Below are 24,914 nucleotides of genomic sequence, written 5' to 3' on the forward strand. Positions count from 1 at the left end.
TATGGGGGGAGCGGAATCTAGATATTTTTAAGCATCTTTTTTGTTTATTTTATTTATTTGAGAGCAACAGACAGACAGAGAGAGAAAGAGGCAGAGGAGAGAGAGAGGGGGAGAGAATGGGCGCTTCAGAGCCTCCAGCCACTACAAATGAACTCCAGTTGTATGCGCCACCTTGTGCATCTGGCTTACGTGGGTACTGGGGAATCGAGCCTTGAACCAGATCCTTAGGATTCACAGGCAAGTGCTTAACCGCTAAGTCATCTCTCCAGCCCCTTTTTAAGCATCTTGAATGGCCATGTCAGACAGCTCAACCTGGTGACCTGTTGTCATGACAATCCATCCCTCATGCTTTATGAAGGAAGGCAGGTATTGTAATGAAATGTATTCCTTCCAGCCTATGTGATGTGATCAGAGACTGCCCCAGAATACAAGGATTCAGACTGCTGGTCCAGTCAGAACAAACAGTTGTGTATAATGCAGAGCAACTCTCAGGCCCTTTCACATGTGTTCACACTCACACACGATAGGAATCATCTGTCTCTTAACATTGAGGTTTGTATCTCCTGGGCTGCAGAGGTGTCTCAGCAGTTAAAAGCACTTGTTCGCAAAGCCTGACAATCTGGGTTCAATTCCCCAAAACCTATGGTAAAACCACATGCACAGAGTGGCACATGAGTCTGGAGGTTGTTTGGAGTGGTAAGAGGCCTTGGCATGTCCATACTCTGTTTGTCTGTCTTTCTCCCTATCTCTCAAATAAAAATAAATAAATAAAATAAAATAAGGCTGGAAATAGGCTAAGGTGCTTTCCTTTGAAGCCTAAGGAACCAGGTTCCATTCCCCAGTACCCACATAAGCCAGATCCATTTTCTCTCTCTCTCTCTCTAATAAATAAATAAGAAGAAATGAGCTGAGCACAAGTATTCATGTCACCTCTCTCGAAAATCATGTATAATTTTTATGAAAATAAAATATTTTAAAAGATTTGCATCTCTTAAACTACTTTCTAACTAATTTTTAAACAAAATGTCTCTTTTCAGCAAACCATAATGAAAGTGTTACAACCAAAATACAGCAAGTTCAGATCTTTGTTGGAGGTAGGTACTCTTCATGAATTTCTGGAAAAAGAAGTGATTTGGTCCTTTGTGAAATTAGCAAAGGCATCAACTATAAATTCCTCCTGAGAATTATTTCAAATATCAGTCTGAGGGCTGGACACATGGCTTAGGCGTATTTGTGTCTGTAAAGCCTAAGGACCCTTGTTCAACTCCTCAGATCCCATATAAGCCAGATGCACAAGGCTGCACATGCGCACAAGGTGGCACAAGTGGCTGGAGTTTGATTGCAGTGGCTGGAGGCCCTGGTGCACCAATTTTCTCCCTCTCTCTCTCTTTCTTTCTCTCTGTCTCTCTCTCTCTCTGTGTCTTAAAAAATATCAGTCTGAAGGGCTAGAGAGGTGGCTTAGCAGTTAAAGAACTTGCCTGCAAAGCCAAAGGACCCAGGTTCGATTCCCCAGGACCCACATAAGCCAGATGTACAAGGTGGTGCATGCGTCTGGAGTTCACTTGCAGGGCTAGAGGCCCTGGCTTGCCCATTCTCCCTCTCTCTCTCTCTCTCTCTCTCATAAATAAATAAAAAATATTTTTAAAAATATCAGTCTGAGATAGAACACAGATACAAAACTTAAATTTCTCAAATGCAGGAAACCAATGTTGGACATGCCTTAGGTGAGGATGGAGTTGATGGCCCATATACCATTTTTGTTCCAACTGATGAAGCCCTGGGAAACATGAAGGATGGCACCCTTGACTACCTCCGTTCTCCAGAGGTAAACACCCTACTTACTGATGTGAAATCACATTAGCCTCATGGCCTCTGTCTATGCAAACAGCCTTTTCTAGGCTAAGGAGAGTTTAGAATAAGTAAGAATACCTATCACTCCCTACCAGCCCACAAGCAAAGCAGACCTCACTAATCAAACAGTAGCCAGAAACTACCCTCTGATGTGGCTCCAGTCTCCTCAATAGAGTTATGATCAGCCAATTGGCCTGAGCACAGAAAATAAAATCCACTTACAACCCTCGGGACTAAATGGGTGATTTGATTAGTTCTGGCTCCTCTAATGTTTCTTTATGTAAAAATTAACATTTGAAAGATACTTGCAACTGTAAAACCATCTAGAGAATGATCCCTATAATAGGCCATCCACAGTCAGGCCTAGACTGAACTTTCAAAAACCCACATGTTATTTTTAGATGCTTCCTCCTCTTGCTATTTCTTTCCCCTTGTTCCACAAGAATCCTTTTATTATATACCTTCCTCCTGCCATTCTGTCACCCTCCTGTCACAGGAGACTGTGGATTCCCTCACCTCAAAGTTAAAATGAATTAAAATAAGTGTTTCCTCTCATAGCTAAAACAGGAAAAGAACAGTTCATTATGGAAGTTTGCTCACTAGAGTGACACATAGTGGAATTATACGAAGGCCAAAAAATTTGATTCCTAATCATGCTGCCATCTCGGCAATGGAGCAGGGCCCCGCGCAGATCACTCGCTCTTAAGAGCAGTGACACCCAAACCTCAGTGTGGTCAGGCGTCAGCTACGAGCTGCTGGCCAAGTAAGCAGCTTCCATCCAGACCCTCCCCCAGGCATTCCCGCGAGTGGTCCTGCAAGGAGGCCAAGAAGCAGGCTGCCACACTCCTCCTTGAGCACAGGCGGGCCCCGCCGCAGGCGGCATAGCCCCGAGCCCTCTGCAGGAGATGCATGGACACAGTCCTTGCTGGGATACCTTCATGTAGCTACAAAATTATCTTGCATTTTGAAAACTCGGAAATCATGCACATGTGTGCACATGCGCGCGCACACACATGCACACACACACACACACACAATAAATCAGAAGGTATTTCTGTTATTAAAAACAAATATTCAACCAGGTGTGGTGGTACACACTTTTAATCCCAGCACTTGGAGAGGCAGAGGTAGGAGGATCACCATGAGTTCAAGGCCAGCCTGAGACTACATAGTGATTCCAGGTCAGCCTGGGCTAGAGTGAGACCCTACCTCGAAAAACAAATATATATTCAGCACATGACAGTCATTGCTAAGGGTTACCACTGAGTAAGGCTTATCCCCCAGGGTCTTAGATCAGACGTTATTTTCAATACATGATTCACACTCAAGTTTTCTGAAACCTTACTATGGCTGAAAAACTGTTGCGTCCAATCCCCTCGACTCCACCTGTTGGAATTCCATGTATGCACTATGATAGCCAGATTTTTCTCCATCCTTTAATTCCTGCCAATGGCAGTGGGAGCAGCCACTGTGGTTCCCGCGAGGTCTCTGTGTGTCTCACCCAGCCCATCCTGTGTGATCACAGAGCAGCTGTGATCGGCAGCTTCTAGTCAGCCTCCTATGGGACCATTGACACCATCAGAAATGGCCAAATACTGGGCTGGGCATGGTAGCGCATGATTTCAATCCCAGCCCTCGGAACACCGAGGGAGGAAGATCGCTGACAGTTCAAAGCCAGCCTGAGACTACATAGTGAATTCCAGTTCAGCCTGGGCTAGAGAGAGACTCTACCTTGAAAGACAAAACGATCAGAACAGAACAAAACAAAAAACCTAAAACCTCAGATCTCTGAGGCAAAAGCAAACGCTGTTTGTTCACTTCAATCTCTAGTGACGAGTGGAATGATTATTTCTGCCCCTTCCTCACATCCCCAGCCTGTATGGGCTAAAATTCCTCAGCCAATGGGAAGCTCCTTCTCGCTTCATTCTCTTAATAGAGTCATTTAGCTTTTATCTTCAGGGTAGAAACTCAGCAGGAAATGTCAAGTCCTCATCAAAATGGAAAATAAACTAGTGTCCTTGGAAGGCATGTTTCTAACTCTGACTCTGCAGCACCATGTTTTCTCAGTGTGTCTTTTCCTCTCTGAAGCCCATTTTCAGTCAGGAACCCATCCCATCCCCCACAAAGACCACGGCTACTAGTGACAAACCCCCTTGTGTGCCTTAATCTCAAAACTAGACAGAAATAAAAGCCAAGGGAGCAAAAGTTTTACCTCTATAAATGCATAGCTTCTGTGAGAGTAAGATGAGACAGAGGAAAATGAACTTGCAAAATTCAAGGTCATATTAACAATTTGCTAGTAAAATCTTTTTCTTTTTTTAAGTTATTTTTTTACTTATTAGAAAGAGGCAGATACAGAGAGAGGGTGGGTGCAGCAAGGCCTTCAGCGGCTGTGTCTCTCATTCTCCTCTTTCTTGTAAAATGGACCCAGGTCCCATTAACTTGAATTTGGAAGTAGATTATCCCATTGAGACATCCTTTCCTGCAATGGAAGGCATATTAGTTGCTTTTCTCATTGCTGGGACCAAACATGAAGCCATTTCAGGAAGGGAAGGTTTCTTGAAGCTTACAGCTCCAGGTGCAGTCCATCATGGGAGCAGAAGCTCAAACCAGATGGTCATATCCGGTCCACAGTGAGGAAGCCTAGAGTAGTGAATTCTACTGCTCAATAACCTTCCTCCTTCTCCCCTATCCCCCCCATAAGGTCTCCCTCTTGCTCAGGCTGACCTGGAATTCACTATGTAGTCTCAGGGTGGCCTTGAACTCATGGTGATCCTCCTACCTCTGCCTCCCGAGTGCTGGGATTAAAGGTGTGCACCACCATGCCAAGCCTCTTCCTCCTTTCTATTCAGTCCAGGACCCCAGTCTATGGAATGGAGCCACTGACAGAGTGGATCTACCCACCTCAATTAACCTAACCTAGAAAGTCCCAGAGATTTGTTTCCATGGTGATTCTAGATCTTATCAAGCAGAGAATCAAAAATTAACCATCTTACTTTTTCAGGGAAAACTGAGACCCTGGGGCTAAGGGAGTTGTTCAAGGTCAGACAGAGGCAAAACTAGGATTGCTATGAGGTTTCTAAGGTCTCTGGTCTTCCTAGGACATGTCCCTTTTTTTTTAACTTATTGTCACAAATGTTTGTGAAGTGCCTACTCCATGCCCTGTAGTGTGCTGGCTGGGGACAGTGTGATTTAAAAAAAAAGAAAAAAAAAAAACAGCAGATAGGGTCCTTGCCTTGCAGGAGCTAGCCACCCAATCTGTTGTCCGATGTCTCAGCTGTGTCCACTGAGCCATGAAGCACACATCATGGCCACCCCCTCCCCACTTCTTGGTACTGTGGAGCAGCTGTACGTAAGGGACTGACTGGCTCAAGGTCATTTAGTAACTCCTAGGGCTTCAGAAAGTATCACTTCCAAGGCATATATATATATATATATATATATATGCTTGTTATGTGATTGGCTCATAGACAGGGCAGCCTTACAATTCATCCTCCACACCAGGGCACCCTTGCGAGTGAAAAGTGCTGTGAGGAGCCGGGCGTGGTGGCGCACACCTTTAATCCCAGCACTCGGGAGGCAGAGGTAGGAGGATCGCCATGAGTTCAAGGCCACCCTGAGACTACATAGTTAATTCCAGGTCAGCCTGGACCAGAGTGAGACCCTACCTTGAAAAACCAAAAAAAAAAAAAAAAAGTGCTGTGAGGAAAATGCTGGTATAAACCAGGACTAGATCAGACAAGCCAGAATACATGGTCACTATTTACAACAACTCCCTGGCATAGTGACCGAGGCCAAGTACCAAGGCTCAGTGAAGGGACCCCAGGCCAGCAGGGCATTTTTGCCACCTGAGTGGCTCCTCCGCTCTGGAAGGTTCCTCCGGGGCCCGCTCTATCTGCCCTCTTTGTTCTCCACGGATGAAACAAGAAGAACCTTGAAAATGGCTTTGAAGAAAAATGACTTCCTTTGAAAGGAAAGGCCCTCAAGGTCCCTATATTTGAACATTTCCAAGCAATGAATCTGTGGCCTGACAAGCACACAGCGACTTCTGGAGCAAGTGAGACAGAATCAAACATTCACGGGTGTTGGAGAAACTCCAGAACGTAACCTGAGACGTGGGGAGGGTGTGGGGCTGGCTGGGTGACAGAGTGGACACTCCTAGACTCTCATCCCCAGGGAGCTGTATGACCATGGACATGCTTTAGACAGTCAGTGGGTCAATCCCTACCTCACAGAGCTTTTAGGGGAAGTAAGTGACGTGTGTATGTTATGTTTTGGGACATGAAATTTGTCTCGTCCTTAAATAAATCTGTGGGACTTTTTTTTAATGACTTAGTGTTCAAAGTCATCTGAAGGGCTCCCATAAGAGGGAGAGAGAGCAGGTAGTGTTTTCTTCATTGACTAAAGAGGTATTCTGGTTCCTTTGCAGGGCTCTCGGAAACTTCTAGAACTCGTCAGATACCACATTGTCCCATTTACCCAGGTTGGCTTTATTCTGCCTGCTGATATCTCTTCCTTGCTTTCAAAATATCTGACCCTATCCTTTTGTTCGTTTGGTTTGTTTTTATTGGTTGGCAGGATTGGGAATTGAACCCAGGACATTGTATATGCTAGGTAAATGCTCTACCAATGAACTATAGCCCTAACTCAAACATTAGTCTTGAACTCTGATATTTTGTGGCTAAAGACATTGTGACATTTGTTCTGTATCTGTAGTTCACAGCAAACACTCAGACATGTATACTGAGTCTGTTATCAAAGAAATAGGGCTGGAGACATGGTTCAGAAGTTAAGGCACTTGCTTGCAAAGCCTAATGAACCATGTTTGATTCCCCAGTATCCACATAAAGCTGGATGCCCAAAATGACACCTGCATCTGGAGTTTGTTTGCAGTGGCTGGAGGTCCATGCACCTCTCTCTCTCTGTCTCCTCCCTCTCTTCTGCTTGCAAATAAATAATTTTTAAACTTTTTAAATATTTGAGAGAGAGAAAATGGCCTCTAACCACTGCAAATGAACTCCACACGCATGTGCCACCTTGTACATCTGGCTTACGTGGGTCCCGGGAAATCAAACCTGGGTCCTTTGGCTTTGCAGGCACTTTAACCACTAAGCAATCCCTCTAGCCCAAATAAATACTTTAAAAATAAATCTTCAAAGCTGTGAACATGTGTGACATCAAAGTCCCTATTATTTATCTCAGCAACACTTAAGGACATTTTCCCTAGCGATGAATGTAAGACGTGGGGACTCTCTGCATCACTGCATGTGTCTCCATGGCTCTCTTCTCGTTGCAGCTGGAAGTGGCCACTCTCATTTCGACACCTCACGTTAGAAGCATGGCCAACCAGGTCATACGGTTCAACATAACAAGCAATGTAAGTGAGAAGCCCGCTGCCGGCGTGGACGCTGGTGGTATCTGTCCACTGCCTGACTGACTCGCAGGCCTAACTAAGGTCTGTACAGCTATTCCACCCCTTGCTCTCTTCTTACTACAAATATCAGCCAAGCACCTAGGCAGCTGATAATCTGTACTAGATAGCAGAGATAAAGCAGAAAAAGACATCTTAGCAAAAATCAGTCTTATCAACCCACGAATAAATTACTTCGTTACAACTTCAACGAGTGCCAGCCAGAGCACAGAGGGCTGTGAAGGTTCATAGGACGTGGGATTTGAGAAAAGCAGAGGGTCACAAGGCCCTCAGGGGTGTCCTCTTTGGCTACACCTTGAAGGATGAATAGAATGGACTTGGCAGACATGAACAGTTTGCACAAAGCAAGTGCACCGTAGAGTGGGCATCGCGAGGCCTCTGTCCCACTTCCATGTGTGCCAACGCCTTCCTAAAAGGTCATCCTTGCAGGTGTCAGCCAGGGATTCCCTTCACAGACATAATCGGTTCCTGCCAGCAAGCCAGCTCCTAGCAACCTTCCTGACCCTGAGGGTTTTTATGATGTTGTTACTGCTTGCCACTGCCTGGGAAATGGCTGGTGCTTCAGCAATCACAGCGTATGGTGATGTCATTGCCTCTTTCCAGGGACAGATTCTAGCCAACGATGTAGCAATGGAAGAAACTGAGGTCCCTGCCAAAAATGGAAGAATTTACACATTGAGTGGAGTCCTCATTCCTCCCTCCATTGTCCCAATTTTGCCCCATCGATGTGACGAAACAAGGAGGGAAATGAAACTGGTAAGGACACTGGAAATTCTGTGAATAAAGGTCCCAACCAGCCAGTCAGAGCAGCCACAAGCTGACATGGAACGTCTTACCCCAGGCTCCCTGACCTTCAGGGTTTATGTCCATGAGGCAGTAGGTAGGCCTGAGGCTCCATCCTGTCTGCTGTGAACCCAGTGTATGAGGTTCTGGAATTTACCACTGGCGAGGTAGCAGACACAGTTGCTGTTGAAGTTCAGAGAAGGAAGTCTTTCAAAGAAGGTTTTATGTTGTTTCTGATTGTCCAAAAGCAAGTTGTCCATCTCCCCGAGGGACAGGATCAAGATGTGACTTGAGTTGCAACCCAGAGAACTATGGTTTAACAGGGAAAAGAACTTCTCAACAGCTACCTCAGAATGAGTCATTCTCTACTGCTTACTGTTCACTATTTTTTCTGAGTTTAAAGGCAAGTCTTCCTGCTCTGCCTAGTTTAGGATGCTTTTGATTGGATCTATTAAAAGTCCAAATGTTGGCTCATGTGGTGGTGCACACCTTTGATCCCGGCACTCAGGAGGCAGAGGTAGGAGGATCACCATGAGTTTGAGGCCACCCTGACACTACATAGTTAATTCCAGGTCAGCCTGGACCAGAGAGAGACCCTACCTTGAAAAACCAAAAAAAAAAAAAAAAATCCAAATGTTGGCTGGAGAGATGGCTTAGCAGTTAAGGCACTTGCCTGCAAAGCCAAAGGACCCAGGTTCAATTCCCAGGAATTATACAAAGAGGAGCATGTGTCTAGAGTTCATTTGCAACAGCTGAAGGCCCTAGCATGCCCATTATCCTCCCTCTCTCTCTCCTTCTCTTTCTCTCTCTCTCATAAATAAATAAAACCAAAATCAAATTTAAATACTTCAAATGTTTTCTCTCAAATCTATTTAGAATAAGAAAAAATACAAGTAGCTAAGCCAGGCATGGTGGCGCATGCCTTTAATCCCAACACTTGGGAGGCAGAGGTAGGAGGATTGCTGTGAGTTCGAGGCCACCCTGAGACCACATAATGAATTCCAGGTCTGCCTGAGCTATAGTGAGACCCTACCTCGAAAAACCAAAAAATAAAAATAAAAACAGCTAGGAATTTCTAGAAGTCTGTTTTCACCAGGCTAAACATACAGCCGCCTCTGGGCATGTGTGTTTGGACTATAGAGGTTTAATAATAACACTCTGTACTAATTAAGGGCCCTGGCAGACCCATAATTTCTCCAAGATGTTTCAAATGAAGAGCAGCAGGCAGGACTAAGGACCCAAGTAAGCAATGTGGCAACAGCAGAGGGGAGCAGCGGTAGCAGCCACTGCACCCAGGACCAAAGGGCTAAGGGTGGGGCATAGGGTCACCTGTGAGACAGACAAGAAGAGGAGATGCCCAGCAGAGCCATGGTGCTGATGCTAAGACAGAGCAGAGAAAAGAGTGAATTCTGACCCCAAAATCGTAGCAGTAACATCTAGATCTTTCTTTTCAAGGCACTTCAGTGACTCATCAATGATTGTTCTCAGGGTACCTTTGGTACATGAGTAATGAATCTAGAGAAAGAACATCTTGTTTCCCTCCTACCACCAACATCTTGCAATGGCACCACCTGGAAGCTGGCAAGAGTCCCAAAGCCTACTTTTCCTGGTGTATTTGCTAGGGCACAGAGCCAGACAGAGAATTGTAGAGAATAGATTTGGTGAGATTTGGAGACATGGACCCCTTTTTATTCCTCCTGAAATCAGAGCCAGTGGAAGGGAATCCAGAGACTGAAAGGGAGAAGCTCATAGGCAGAGGTTCACTGTTCAGCCTTATCACTGCCAAGCTAATAGGAGTGCAGGACCTCCCTCAATGGCCAGCGTTGACACTTGGTCCCTGAGACAGGTGGATAGCTGCTGGGGCCCCTTGAGGCAGGTGCCTCCCTCTCTGCAGAGAGGCCAGAGGCTGCATCCTGTAGACAGGCTGGCTCTGTCCAAAGAGAGGAGGAGGACGCATTCTGAGAAGTTCAGCTTCTTGCTCCAGCATTGGCTCTGCTCCTGCACCCTGGGGAGGGGTTAGAGGGAGGCGGGAGAGTAACTTATGGAATCCTCTTCACAAGAAGGGAAGACTGAGTCCAGAAATACACTATGTCCTAGAGTTCCTCTCAGGGCACCTTGCTGACCTGTCTCTCCTTCCAGGGCACTTGTGTGAGCTGTTCCCTGGTGTACTGGAGCAGATGCCCTGCTGGCTCGGAGCCCACAGTGAGTGTGATAAGACACAATCACCCAAGCAACCCCACTTGAGTGCTTTCTGTGCATGTGAAAACACGTGTGTCTGTGAGTGCCCATGCTGACATGTGTGCATGTGAAGGCCAAAAGTCCACACTGGCATCTTCCTCTACCACTTCTCCACCTTATTTTTGAGCCAGGGTCTTCCTGAACCCAGAACTCATCAATTCCACTACATGAACTAGTCTGCAAGTCCTGGAGCTTGTCCTGTCTCAACCTCCTCAGAGTTAGAATTACAGGTGTATGCCACCGCATCCAGCGCTTTACATGGATGCTGGAGGCCCAAACTCAGGTCCTTTTGCTTGTATCACCAGTGTTTTACCTTCAAAGCCATCTCCCCGGCATCCCCTTCTTCAAAGGATGTTAAGGGTTCTACAAAAATGGAAGGTTAGCTCTTGGCCTTCTTTAGGGGTTGGCAGAAAGAGAACCCACAAATCCATGTTTGAATCTGAGCTTACTGACCCTGAACATATTTTTTTAACTATAATTTTCTTTATCTGTAAATAACAATGGAACTAGCAGAAATTAACTGGGCATGACACCAAAGCCAAGCAGATGTTCAATAAGATGCTGCTCTACTCCCCTCAAGGCAAGTCCAGAGCTTGTGTCTGCGCATGGTTTTGAGAAAAGAGAAGAAACATCAGGAAAGGTTCACGGTTTCAATTAAACAGTCCAGGTTAGGGACTATAGTATTATGTAAGTGCCTATAGTATGTATGTATGTATATATAGTATTAATATATATTTTTATCTCATAAGTATATATGTAGCAATTATTTTTGTTTTTAGAGGTAGGGTCTCACTCTAGCTCAGGCTAACCTGAAATTCACTATGTAGTCTCAGGGTGGCCTTGAACTCACGGCAATCCTCCTACCTCTGCCTCCCGAGTGCTGGGATTAAAGGCGTGTGCCATGACGACTAGCTATATGTAGCTATTTTAACTGCACAGGTCATTATATGTTATAGTAACATACACACACACACACACACACACACACACACACACTGTGTATGTGTGTATGTATGTGTGTATGTATGTGTGTATATGTATACATATATATATATATATAATATATACACACATACATACACATACACACATATACATATACTGTCCCTAATATACATAGGTTTATATATATGTATGTAGTTATATATACATATATATACATACAGTTATATGTGTATGTGTAGTTACATATATATACATATAGTTAAGTGTATATATAGTTCTATATGTGTATATAGCTATAGTCATTTACCATCCCATATATATGTACACATATAGTTGAATATATATATATATGTGTGTATATATATATATATATATATACACACAGTAATATGCACTTACATATACATATGTATATATATGATATAATGACCTGTGCATTTAAAAATTGCTGAGAGAGCTGGGCTAGAAAGACGGTTCAGAAATTAAAGGTGTTTGCTTACAAAGTCTGGCAGCCAAGGTTCAATTCCTCAGCACCCACATAAAGCCAGATCCACAAAGTGGTGAACACACGTACCTGAAGTTTTTTAATAGTATCAGGAGACTCTGACATGCCCATACTCACTCTCTGCCTATTTGTCTCTGTGTGTCTCTCTCAAATAAGTAAATATTATAATTGCTAAGAGTAGATTTTAAATGCCCTTTTCTACAAAGAAGTAAGTGTGTGAGATGATAATTACATTTATTATCATGAATCATTCCACAATATAAATATATATCACACAGCACCCCATAACATACCAAGGAGGGACTGGAGAGATGGCTTAGCAGTTAAGACACTTGCCTGCAAAGCCTAAAGACCCATGTTCTACTCTCCAGATCCCATGTAAACCAGACGCACAAAGGTGAGGTAAGCACAAAGTCACACATGCGCACTAGGTAGCACAAGCATCTGGAGCATGACTGCAGTGGCTGAGGCCTTGATGCACCAATTCTCTCTCTGTCCCTCTCCCTCTCTCTCTCTCTCTCTCTCTAAAAATAAGAAACAATAAAAAGGAAGGCTGAGAGATGACTCCATAGATAAAGCAATTTCATGGAAGCTCAGGCACAAAACAGTGAACAACAATGAGAGACCATCTCAGAAACAAGGTGAAAGACAAGACCAGCCCCAAAGCTGTGCTTGGACCTGCACATACACACACCTCCAACCACAGGCATAAACACACACACACTTAAATCTTTTAAAAATGCCTTAAAATATACTTTAAAAGCTAAAGAAAAAAGATATCCGGGCATGGTGGCACATGAGGTAGGAGGATTGCCATGAGTTCAAGGCCACCCTGAAATAACATAGTGAGCTCCAGATCAGCCTGGGTTAGAGCGAGACCCTACTTCAGAAAACCAAAAAATATATAAAAAAGAAAGAAAGAAAAAGAAACTTCAGAAAAATGACACTAGAACTATCTAAAACTTACCAAGTTTGATCAAATCTTATACATGTTTATTGAAATTTGATTACTTATTAGATATAGTGCTTGATTTGGGGGGGCAAAAAGATTAATAACATACTGGTTTGGTTTAGTTTGGGCATGTCTTGAGAAGTTCAGTCAACGTCAAGAAGGAAAACAAACATTTCTACAATCTATAATCATGTTAATTACTAGCAAAAGTAGGCTGTTATTTTAGTTGGTGGATTTTTCCACAAAGTAAAGATCATCTCTTACTGGCTCCAAAATCTCCAAGAAGAACTTAAGGATGGTTGTAGATCAGAGGAGAAAACCAGCCACATGCCGGATAAACCACAAAGTGTTCTTTGATCAATTGGAGATGTCTGCCGTGGCACGAGAGGAGGTACAAAGATCCATGTGCCCCAGATTGTTAAGCCTGGCTGTATTCTACAGGACGGAGCTCTGACTTCGCCCCAGGTGTGTGGTGTGTGTGTGCTCTGGTGCAGTGGAAAAGAACGGCTGACGAGGAGGCTGTGGGATGTCTGAAGGATGCTGGGAATATAGGTTGCAGCATTTTGCCCACTGGCTTTTTTTTCCAGGCACTCTTCACACACAAATGCGTCTACAGCAGCAGAATCCAGACCCTGAAGAGTGGCTGTGCCCGCTACTGCAATGCCACCGTGATGGTGAGGGGGGGACTGCAACCAAGACCCTGTTGAGACCCTCAAGAGTTGAGCAGCTCTAAAGCCACACTCTTGGGCTCTGGGGTCTGCATGGTCACAGGTGACCTGAGGGGATCTAGAACATCTTCCCGTGGGAGGATCAAAGGGTGAACTTTGTAGTCAGAGCTCCACCTCCCTGCATCACACCTCCTTGGGTCACCTCTCCCTCTTAGCATGGAGCCTGCTGTCTGGGTAGTTCATGCGGCCCACTCTCTACCCATCTCGGACCTGGCTCTGGCCCACATCCCTGCCTCTGAGCATACACACTTGCCATTCTCCCCCTCAAAATGCCAGTCCTGATATGAGGGACTCTTTTCATTCTCGTCTCCATCTTCCTGTGCCCTCCTGTCACCACCTACCACCCTCACACCCCTGTCCCTCAATATCTACCACCACTTGAGTCCAGTGCTTTGTGTCCTCGGCACTTAGCATGCCCTGGAATGAGCCTCGATTTCACCGACGGGTTCATTCATTCATTCGTTTATTCATGGGGCTACCTCCCCAGCCCCATTATGTCTCCATTTTAACTTCCTCACTGACTCTTCCTTGACTTCATGAGCACAGTCCTTCATGCGCTTTGTTCACATGTCAGAGGCAGCCTGAACTTGAACTTGGGATGCTCAGGCAGTTGGCAGTGACCAAAAGGCTGAGTCTTAGCCACACCACTGTGCACAGAAATAAAAGAAATGCTTCTAAGGAGGAGCTGGTATTGTATCGTCCTCATGGAAATCAGAGCACATGCCCTTTGGAGTAACTGGTGCTCTGCTTGGAGTCCCAAAGGGCGGCGCTGATGTTGTTTCCAGATACCGAAGTGCTGCAAAGGCTTCTATGGGTCCGACTGCAACCCGTGTCCTGGAGGCTTCAGGAATCCATGCTCAGGAAATGGACAGGTAAGAGTGACAGTCCCTGATGCACACCATTTCTTGCATGCTGAATATTAATCTTTTCTAATTATTTTTTTTATTTTGTATTTTACTTATTTATTTGAGAGAGGGAAAGATGCAGAGCAAGCAAGCGAGAGAGAGAGAGAGAGAGACAGAGAATAGGCATGCCAGGGCTTCTAGCCACTGCCAATGAGCTCCAGACGCATGCACCACCTCATGCATCTGGCTCACGTGGGTCCTGGGGAATTGAACCGAGGTCCTTTAGCTTTGCAGGCAAGCACCTTAACTGCTAAGCCATCTCTCCATCCTGATCTTTTCTTATATTTATTTATTTGTTTATTTATTTATCTAAGAGAGAGAGGAAGAAGAAAGATAGAGAGGGAGAAAATGGGTGCTCCAGGACCTCCAGCCACTGCAAATGAACTCCAGATGCATGTGCCACCTTGTGCATCTGGCTTACATGGGTCTTGGGTAATCAAACCTGGGTCTTTTGGCTTTGCAGGCAAGTGCCTTAACCACTAAGCCATCTCTCCAGCCCAAGGTTGATCTTTTTTTTTTTTTTTTAAGTCATTTGATAATGTTTCAGACTGCTAAACCAACAAGGTGACATGATGCTGGTCACCCAACTGGTTACTAAGAAAGCAGAAGTATCTGTAGTGGAAAGAGTCTTGGCCTGGGGATGGGATGAGCTCAGTTAGGGCACATCTAGTCTCTGCTTTCTTATTGCCACCATGGGATCTCAGGCCCCTCAACAAGGCTCTAGACCTCACTTTCCACCTGTGGGAGATCTCAGGGCCTAAGGTTTTATGGTACTTTACAAATAATAATAATACTGTCCAGTGATTGGTTTGAAAAACCAATTGCAAAACCTAGTGAGATGTGAGGTCCAAAACCTAAGTCATCTACTTGGTGCCCAAAACCAAACAAAGCAAGGCAAAAGTAGCCAGAATGCACGTGGGGAAATTGTAGATATGAGAGCTTAATGGATTCACATCTGAAATACAGTTCACCCTACACAGAATAGAAGAATGGGGAGAGACCTGTGGCCAGGGGCTTGGAAATGCAGCCTGTGCCCAGGCCTGATGTGTGTTAATCAACACATACCTGTCCTGCCAGGGCTTGGCAGGTGGAAGAACAGGTGAAATTTACACTGAAAAGAGAAAACATTGCAGAGTTTAGCAAGCAGTGGTGTGGAGAGCGAGGCCAAGACTCATCCGAAAGTCTCTGTCTCGACACCGCCAGCCCTTAAATGTTGTATGAAGGGTCTCACTTTACCAGTGCAGCTCTCCCCCCACCATCTTCCTTTCTTCGCCCCCCTTCCCCACTTTGTGGGATATTTTCCTGAAAAGATATAAGGGATCGTGTACTTACCCCCAGATAGGATGCTGATAACAAACCAAAGAAATGACGTAGCTCAAGCCAAGCTTGGCGAACCAATGAGTTGACTGGGATAACTTGCAGGAGCAGGGCCAGCAGCTGCATCACCAAGAAAGCCCCACCCCAGCATGAGTGTTGACTCACAAAAGCCACATGCCTGGTATTCCCTGCCCAATTTGCAGGCAGATCCATTGAAGAGTTTCTTCCTCCCCAGCAACCGTTTACAGCTTATATAGTCTCTGGGAGGGCCTTGCGAGTCTTACAACTCACTAAGCTTCCCGATTCTTATAAGTTTTGAGAATTTCCTGGCCTCCTGAGTTTCCTTTCCTTCCTGACTATTATGAGCCTCCTCCCTCCAATTTAGAGACAGCTACACAAGGCTGTGTTGACCTGCATCTTTTGAAGTTCTAATTTCCGCTCAGGATCCCTGAACCCAGCACTATTTCTGCCTCCTACTCAATACCAAAATGACTTCCCCTCCCACAAGGAGTCATTTCATGTGGGACTGAACGTAAGCTCAAAGTCAGGCCATGAATTGAAAGCAAATGCTTCTCCTTCCCAATGGCCCACGGACCTGTCTTTGCCCCCAGTGTGCAGATGGCCTCAGCGGCAATGGGACATGCATTTGCGAAGATGGTTTCCAAGGCTCCCAGTGCCAGTTCTGCTCTGACCCCAACAAATATGGATTTCGGTGTGACAAAAGTAAGTGGCTCCTCCAGCCTCCTTCCCCCGGACCTTCCTCTCACTGGGCACATTCATGGCACAGGTCTGGTGTCTTGTGATTCTTGCATGTGGTGCACCATCATCACAAGCCATTTCTTAAGCGCTGCTTCTCAAACTGTGGCATGTTCCTGATGGCTGGGCCCCACTTGCAAAGCTTCTGATTCAGGGGGACCTGGGATCCTGCATTTCTTTTTTTTTTTTAATTATTTATTTATTTATTTGAGAGAAACAGACACAGAGAGAAAGACAGATAGAGGGGGAGAGAGAGAATGGGCGCGCCAGGGCTTCCAGCCTCTGCAAACGAATTCCAGACTCGTGCGCCCCCTTGTGCATCTGGCTAACGTGGGACCTGGGGAACCAAGCCTCGAACCAGGGTCCTTAGGCTTCACAGGCAAGCGCCTAATCGCTAAGCCATCTCTCCAGCCTGGATCCTGCATTTCTAACAGGCTTGGCTGGGGTGGTGGGGAGGCACTGACAGTGCTGGTCACTGACCACACTGACCACTCTCCACATCCTTGAAGTAATAATGAGTTTGACCAAGAAATAGGTTCATTCCCTTTCAAATGCCCACACCCATCAGCACCTCTGTTTAAGCAAGTTGGGCAAGTTACCGCACCTCTCTAGTCTGTAAGATGAGGGCGATAATATGAGCAAGAACATTGTAAGGTGAGCACATTACACATGGAGAAGTATTTCCATAGAACAATGCCTAGCACATGGCAGGCACTACAACACACTAGCTACCGTGACCTCTTATTGTGGTCACTACTTGAGAGACATGATGTCCATGAGTGGCATATACATCAAGATGCCAGTAGAACATATGGAAAGTTCCACTGCTGGCATTGAAAATGCAGTTCTACCCTCCGAGAAAATGTGCTATTCTTTAAAATGCTAACCTGTGTACACTCAAATATATGCACTTTCGATGTATTTTTAGCTACGATGGAGACTTAACAAGAAAGTGGATAGATAAGAGCTCTCTGTGGAGTGAGACCAGCCAGAAGTTAAATTCTCACTTTAAAATTCACTGGCTAAATGGTCGGAGAAAAGGGCTTTTAATTCTCCACCCAGAAGAGAAAAATATTGGTACAGTTGTCCCTCAGTATCCATGGAGATTGGTTCCAGGAACCACCCACAACCCCGGCTGCACCTGTTCAAGTCCTTTATGTCACCTGGTGCAGCGTTGCATAGATCCTCCACACTTCCTGCCACGTACTTTCTGTTTTAAAATATTTTATTTATTTATTTATTTGCATGCAGAGAGAAGCAGGGGCGGGGGGAGCCTAGGGAATAGGCATGCCAGGGCCTCTTGCCACTGCAAACAAACTCTAAACACACGTGCCACTTTGTGCCCCTGGTTTATGTGGGTACTGGGGAATCAAACCCAGACCATCAGACTTTGCAACCACTGAACCATCTCTCCAGCCCTCCCACGCACTTTAAATCACCTCTAGGTTGCTTATAATACGAAGCAAATGCTAGTAACCAGATGCTACCCTGCATTGTCGAGGCAATAAGGAGAGGAAAAAGTCTTTGTCTCTCTTTTCATTTAAGTATTTTTATCTGGAAAGAGGCTTACTAAACATACCTGTCCCTCGGAAGGGGCTGGCTGGTGAGATGGTGGAAAGCCTGGCAGGGCTGTGAATGAGATCAGCCAGTAGCGATCGCTGGCTTGCTGTGCTACAGAGCAGAGAGCACGCAACATGGAGCCAGCAGGGGTTTTGCACCGCGAGAAGTCTGTGTGCTCCAAAAAGTCTTCAGGTGATGAGAACTTTCTTTGCTAACAACTTCAACCACAAAGCATCTGGAGGCTGGGCTCCTTGGCTTCTGTCACATCACAAACCGCTCCTGCCCCACACCCTCATGGATATGTGACATACCGAGGGACCAAGATATCCCCCTCCGAGGCCGTCCCTAACACTCAGAAATGCTGGAGAGCTTCAGTTCAGCTTTGCTTTGACAGGAGTGGATGGGGGAGGAAGAGGTGGTTCTGTCCTCAGAGATGCTGTCCTCTAATGCAAAGTGTGTTCCCCAAGACGTGACACGCCCCCCCCCCACCTTCTCTTCCAGCCTGTCTGTGTGCCCACGGAGCGTGTGATAACAGGATAGACAGTGATGGCGCCTGCCTTGCAGGCTCGTGTAGGGATGACACCGCGGGGAGATTCTGCAACAAGCAGACCTCGGCCTGTGGGCCCTACATGGACTTCTGTCACATTCATGCCACCTGTGAATACAGCAATGGGACAGCCAGGTGGGTCTCTGAAGGGAAGACCCATCCCAATTGGCCACTGTACTGCCTGTAGATGGAGCCAGCCCCTATTTAAAGGTTTTCTAAAGTAAGGTATGTTCTCTCAGCTGACAGTGTGGTTTTTGTGGAAGAACTTCAGACTGAGCTGGATTCAAACTACAGCACTCTGTGCTTTGAAATTTACCAACTGTGTGACCTTGGGGCAAGTTATCTAATCTCTCTGAGCCCCACTTTCCTCATTAGTACTGATAAGACCTACCGAACAGGGCAATGATGGATATTAGGAGAATCTAATATGAAAGTACCCAACACCAGCCCATCATAGGTCTCCTGGTATGAAAACTGTAATCATTATCTTCATACATATGAAAACAATGAAGCTGAGGGGTGGCACATGCCTGTAATCTAGCGCTTAGGAGGCTGATATAGGAGGATTGCTGTAAATTCAAGGCCATCCTAGCTACATTGTAAGACCTTGTCTCAAAAATCCAAGGGAAGTCGGGCATGGTGCTGCATGCCTTTAATCCAGCACTTGGGGGACAGAGATATGAGGATTTCCGTGAGGCCAACCTGCAACTACAGAGTGAGTTCCAGGTCAGCCTGGGCTGGAGTGAGAACCTGCCTCAAAACAAACAAAGAGGGGGAAGGAACAAAAGCTAGAAGGAGAAAGACAGTCATCAAAGGATTACCATTTCTTTTCTGTTTTTTGCCATTTATTTGCTTAAATATTGCCTGACAACTGCAGTGGGTTTAGGGGGTGAAAAATAGCATAAGAAAATTTCCTCCCAGGAACATCTGGTTCAAAGCTAGAAACCATTCAAAATTTGCTGGGGGTGAAGAGGCTGTCTGGAATTCCTGCCCTGTTCTGGCAACATGTCTCTTATTGTTTGGGACTGTCTCCTCCTGCTGTTGTATAGGCTGCAAGAGGGCAGAGATAGGGTCTTGTCTTTCCCACAAATGAAAGATAGAAATGTATCTTCCTAAGAAATTGGTAACCACATTAGTGCATAGGTATCATTAGTCAGTTTCTCACTGCTGGGACAAAATACTCAACTGGAAGCAGCTAAAGAAAGGAAAGCTTACAGTTTCACAGGAGAGGCCATCATGGCAGGGGCAGAGCCAGCCTTACACCCTCACATAAACAGGGAGGAAGGAGAGAGGCCATCGTGGCAGGGGCAGAGCCAGCCTTACACCATCACATAAACAGGGAGGAAGGAGAGAGATGAACGTTTGTGCTCAGCAAGCCATTTTCCTTTCTCTACAGTCCCGGACTCCTAGCCCATGGAATGCCAGAAACCCACAATTAGGGTGGATTTTCACACCTCAATGAATCTTATCTAGAAAACCCCTGACAGACATGCCAAGAGATTAGTTTCCATGGTGATTCTAAATCCTGTCCAATTTAAACCAGAGTTAAGCTATCACAACAGACTTGTAACCAAAATAACCCTCAACATCCCTTACATTACCTACAATAGAATATCCACATGTTCTATATAACCTAAGGCAACTGTTACTGTGGCTGGAAGAGATGGAACTCTCTCCTCACTTGGACAAAGCAGATGGTTCCTCTAGGAAACCTGATCCGTGTGACACTGTTTAATTATGGTGAACACATATCACTGAACTTTCTGGGGGACACAGAGGTGTGATGGAACCACAATGGTGTCCCCAGAACTCCTCACAGGGCACTCAAAAGATAGTGGTTAAACCAATGAATGAATGGATGAATGGATTGTTATGAGTTTAACAGCCAAAGTATCACAGTGGAACACCGCATGGTCTGAAAGGAAAATGGAACAGGAAATTATGTCATTTCACAGTGAGTGTTGGATGAGAAAAAAAACATCTTGAGGACTGCTGAAGGGGAGAGAGGTCTCAGATGACTGTCATTTTCAGAGCTGACCCACAGATAGGGCTGTTCCCCCAGCAAAAGGTTCTAGAGACAAGTTCTGGACTAGTAAAAGCACACAATCTTGTCAGGCACTGCACAGGATGGTGTCCATGTGGCTCTGCTGACCTCCAAGATCACTTAATCCTCACCAGTCTTACGCACAAGGGGTCAGACCCATATTCCAGGTGAGGAAACAAAGCCCCCTGACTATCAATAGACAGAAGCAGAGACACAGTGGATAAGGTTTCCACCAAGGTGTATCTGATGGCAGACCCCACATACAACCCTATTACCTGGCAGACCTAACTACCTATTACTTACACAGACCTAACGACCACGCTTCAGACATGAGGTGGTTCTCCCTGGCTGCTGGCTTGCTCCTGGGTGGTGACAGGGGCTACGTCTCTGGGGCTTATTTTGTACATTCTTCTCCACAGCTGCATCTGCAAGGAAGGCTATGAAGGGGATGGAATGATGTGTTCTGAGAAGGATCCGTGCATGGGATCAACCCCAGGAAGCTGTAGTCCCAACGTGAGTGATGGTCTTTATTTCCAAGTTGCACTGATTTTCCTTAACACAACCCCTAAGGGAAGACATACTAAGAGATAATGTGATTGCTTTTCATATGCATGAAGCAGCTGGATCTGAACTTCGAATTTTACTTCTTTATTAGATATTTTAGTTAGCATACAAAGTAATCTATTTCATTATGGCATTTTTCTTTTCCTTTTCTCCTTCATACACACACCACACACACACACACACACACACACACACACACAATAGTGAGCGAGAGAGAGAAGGAAAATGAGAATTGGTGTGCCAGGGCTTCCAGAAACATACTTCATACTGATTCTTCTCAACTCTCATCCCGCAACCCCCAATCCCCTGCTTTTCTTTTTCTAGTCCTTGTCCTCCCTCCTTTTGCTTTCAAGTCATGAGTATTCTAGTACCCTTTTATCTATACCTCCCCTTGAGATCACTTTTCCCCCTCTCTTAGTATCCTTTCTATTTTTTTCTTTAGTATTTTTTTAATTTTTTTTTTGTTTGTTTGTTTTTTGTTTTTCGACATAGGGCCTTACTCTAGCCCAGGCTGACCCAGAATTCACTATGTAGTCTCAGGGTGGCCTCAAACTCACAGTGATCCTCCTACCTCTGACTCCTGAGTGCTGGGATTAAAGGCATACACCACCACACCCAGATATTTATTTACTTATTTATTTATTTATTTATTTATTTATTTAAGAGAGAGAGAATGGGTGTGCCAGGGCCTCTAGCCACTGCAAATGAACTCCAGATGCATGTGCCACCTTGTGCTTATGTGGGTCCTGGGGAATCAAACATGAGTCCTTTGGCTTTGAAGGCAAGCACCTTAACCACTAAGCCATGTCTCCAGCCCTCCTTTCTAGTTTTAAGACTAAAACTCATACCCACATATATACACACATATATAAAAATTAAAATCTAGGAGCTGCATATGAAACAAAACATGCAATGTTTGTATGTCTGAACTTTGAATTAGGACTGCTGGATAATTTATATCAGCCTCCCTACAGCCCTACAGCAAGATATTCAGGATGCTTGCAATCTTAAAAGATAGCCTGAGGGGCTGTGAGGGCCCAATGGATACAATACTAGCTACGCAAGCATGAGGACCAAAGCTCAGATTCCCCAACAGCCCCCTAAATGCTGGGTGGGTGTGGTGGCCCACCTATAATACCAGCACTCAGTAGGCACAAACAGAGCACCCTTAGGGTAAACTGGCTAGCTAAACTAGCTGAATCAGCAAGCACTGGGTTCAAGAGACCCAGCCTTAGTACATAAGGTGGAGAGTGAACAAGAAACATAACCTCAGGTTGGACAGATGGCTTAGCAGTTAAGGCACTTACCTGTGAAGCCTAAGGACATAGGTTCCATTCTCCAGGTCCCATGTAAACCAGATGCACAAGGTGGTACATGCATTTGGAATTCGTTTGCAGTGGCTAGAGGCCCTGGTGCACCCATTCTCTCTCTCTCTCTCCTTCTCTCTCTTCCTCTCCCTCTTTCTCAAATAAAAATAAATTTTTTATAAAAAGATGGGCTGGAGAGATGGCTTAGCGGTTAAGCGCTTGCCTGTGAAGCCTAATGACCCCAGTTCGAGGCTCGGTTCCCCAGGTCCCACGTTAGCCAGATGCACAAGGGGGCGCACGCGTCTGGAGTTCGTTTGCAGAGGCTAGAAGCCCTGGCGCACCCATTCTCTCTCTCTCCCTCTACCTGTCTTTCTTTCTGTGTCTGTCGCTCTCAAATAAATAAATAAAAAATAAAAAAATATTAAAAATAAATAAATAAATAAAAATAAAAAGAAAGGTAACCCATAGCCAGAAGCAAAGAATTTCTCCCAGGTTTAAACACCTTTAGGAAGATTCCCTGGTTCTGAGGATGAAATCAAGACCCAAGTGTTGGCCCCACCCACCAATGTCTCCTTGTCTGACCATCACCCATTTCAGAAAGCCTCATCTCAACAACTTCTGCCCTTCTCCTCCTTCTCACTCTGACCTTCAGCCTCAGCCTCCTAGCAAGGTCACCCTGAGAGTGAAGGAGGAGTTGGTAGAACAGAAAGGAGCTTAGATCCCAGTGCTACAGAGACCTGGTCATGTCTCTTTCACTCTTGCTTTCTCTCCCCACTCCCCTTTTCTGTAGCTGTGTGACCTTGGGCAACACCTGTTTCTTCATCTGCAAAATACAGCTAATAACAGTGCCTTCTTCCAGATGACCAAGTACACCGCAAACCTATGAAAACAGCCCCTGGGTGTATCACTAACACAGTCCTGAGTGTGGGGGCAGGTGGCCATTAGCTAGCCAATTCCAGACAGGGCTGCTCTCAGAATCATCCAATCCCTTCACTGGTGTTCATGCAAAACAAACACTTCAATCATTTCCATTATGCTCCTTTCCAATACGTGTTTCTAGAACATTCTTCCAGATCCTTTCTGACTTTAGACCTCCTGGGGCTGGACTGTGGTTTTCAGAGGTCCGTCTCTTCCTCTTCCTCCTGCAGGCAGAATGCATCAGAACTGGCACAGGGACATACCAGTGCCTCTGCCAGCAGGGCTGGACGGGGAACGGAAGAGACTGTGTAGAAATCAACAACTGCCTGCTGCCTGGCACAGGTGGCTGCCATGACAATGCCATCTGTTTGTACGTGGGCCCCGGGCAGGTAGGTAACCTGTGAGCAAAGCAGAGGAGGCCTTGTTCCTGTGGTGACTCTTTTCCCCCAGCCACAGAAATACTTGGGCTAAAAGTTACTGCAACCTTTCTCCATCATTTATAGCCACAAGGATGGGTTGGTTGTGCCAACAAACCCATGCTGTGTTATGTGGATCCCATCTATCATAAAAAAGGAAACTGGGGCACTGAGAGGGCTCACATGGCAGAGGAAACCAGCCATGCTCCGATTCAGAGTCAGAACCCAGCAGCCCTCAGTCACCTCCCTGGACCACACTTCACAGCTCAGTAATGCTCTAAAGTTTATTGTCCCACTTTACATGGCTTTGTTCAGTGGAGACCAAGGCAGAGAGGATGTTTCTCGGGCAATAATGAGCTCCAGGGCGGCGATACCAACTGCACTAGGATTGTAGCCATGGAGAAGATACAGCCCATGCGCCCCATCCAGCCCAGCTGCTCCCACCTCTCCCCAGAAACAAGATGAACAGGTGTGCTTCATGAGGCCAAGGGACACAAGACTGGGGTGGTAGAGATCAGCATTTGAAACCCCTCTCTCCACATACATCTTTTGAATTGTGATACAGTTTCTCACTTTTACGTTATAAGGCTAGATTTTTTTTATTTTTTTATTTTTGGTTTTCGAGGTAGGGTCTCACTCTGGTCCAGGCTGACCTGGAATTCACTCTGTAGTCTCAGGGTGGCCTTGAACTCACAGCGATCCTCCTACCTCTGCCTCCCGAGTGCTGGGATTAAAGGCGTGCGCCACCACGCCCGGCTAGATTTTTTTTTTTAATTACAAATTATTTTGTTGAAAAATGTATTTTGCCCCCAAGGATGGGGCACAGTGCAAAGCCTAATCTCGCTGACCATATTGCCTCCCAGACTCCTGTCACAAACGTTCCAGGCCTTGGACTTCACATTTCCATGCATGCTGTGTTGGTCATCAGGAAGTGTTTGAGTGGGGCTTAATGGGATCTCAAAGTCAGCTCAAACCAGTTAGGAGTTCACTCCATGAATGCCGATCTGGCCTGGTTAAGGTGCCAGAAAAAGGATGTCTTGAAGAGCTTAGGATAGTGCTACTGCACTATCTCTCTTGTGGGACCAGTGCAGGGCTGGACACTTGTTGAGGCATAAATGACAAGACCTTGGAGAGACAGAAGTGTCGA

The 24,914-nt window shown here is 45.6% G+C and overlaps 1 protein-coding gene across 1 annotated transcript in view; it reads left to right on the forward strand.

The window, feature by feature from the left end:
- Positions 1-24,914, forward strand: part of Stab2 (stabilin 2) — a 183,156-nt gene that overhangs the window by 50,946 nt on the left and 107,296 nt on the right. Inside the window, exons 14-25 of the mRNA XM_012948648.2 lie at positions 1,038-1,094; positions 1,700-1,825; positions 6,281-6,334; positions 7,148-7,228; positions 7,886-8,038; positions 10,205-10,267; positions 13,293-13,379; positions 14,219-14,305; positions 16,267-16,378; positions 18,473-18,653; positions 20,982-21,075; positions 23,582-23,740. Of these exons, the coding sequence (XP_012804102.2) occupies positions 1,038-1,094; positions 1,700-1,825; positions 6,281-6,334; positions 7,148-7,228; positions 7,886-8,038; positions 10,205-10,267; positions 13,293-13,379; positions 14,219-14,305; positions 16,267-16,378; positions 18,473-18,653; positions 20,982-21,075; positions 23,582-23,740 (1,254 nt within the window). The remainder of the gene's footprint in view (positions 1-1,037; positions 1,095-1,699; positions 1,826-6,280; positions 6,335-7,147; positions 7,229-7,885; positions 8,039-10,204; positions 10,268-13,292; positions 13,380-14,218; positions 14,306-16,266; positions 16,379-18,472; positions 18,654-20,981; positions 21,076-23,581; positions 23,741-24,914) is intronic.

The sequence above is a fragment of the Jaculus jaculus genome, chromosome 6 (genome assembly GCF_020740685.1).
Source record: "Jaculus jaculus isolate mJacJac1 chromosome 6, mJacJac1.mat.Y.cur, whole genome shotgun sequence".
Classification (NCBI taxonomy): domain Eukaryota; kingdom Metazoa; phylum Chordata; class Mammalia; order Rodentia; family Dipodidae; genus Jaculus; species Jaculus jaculus.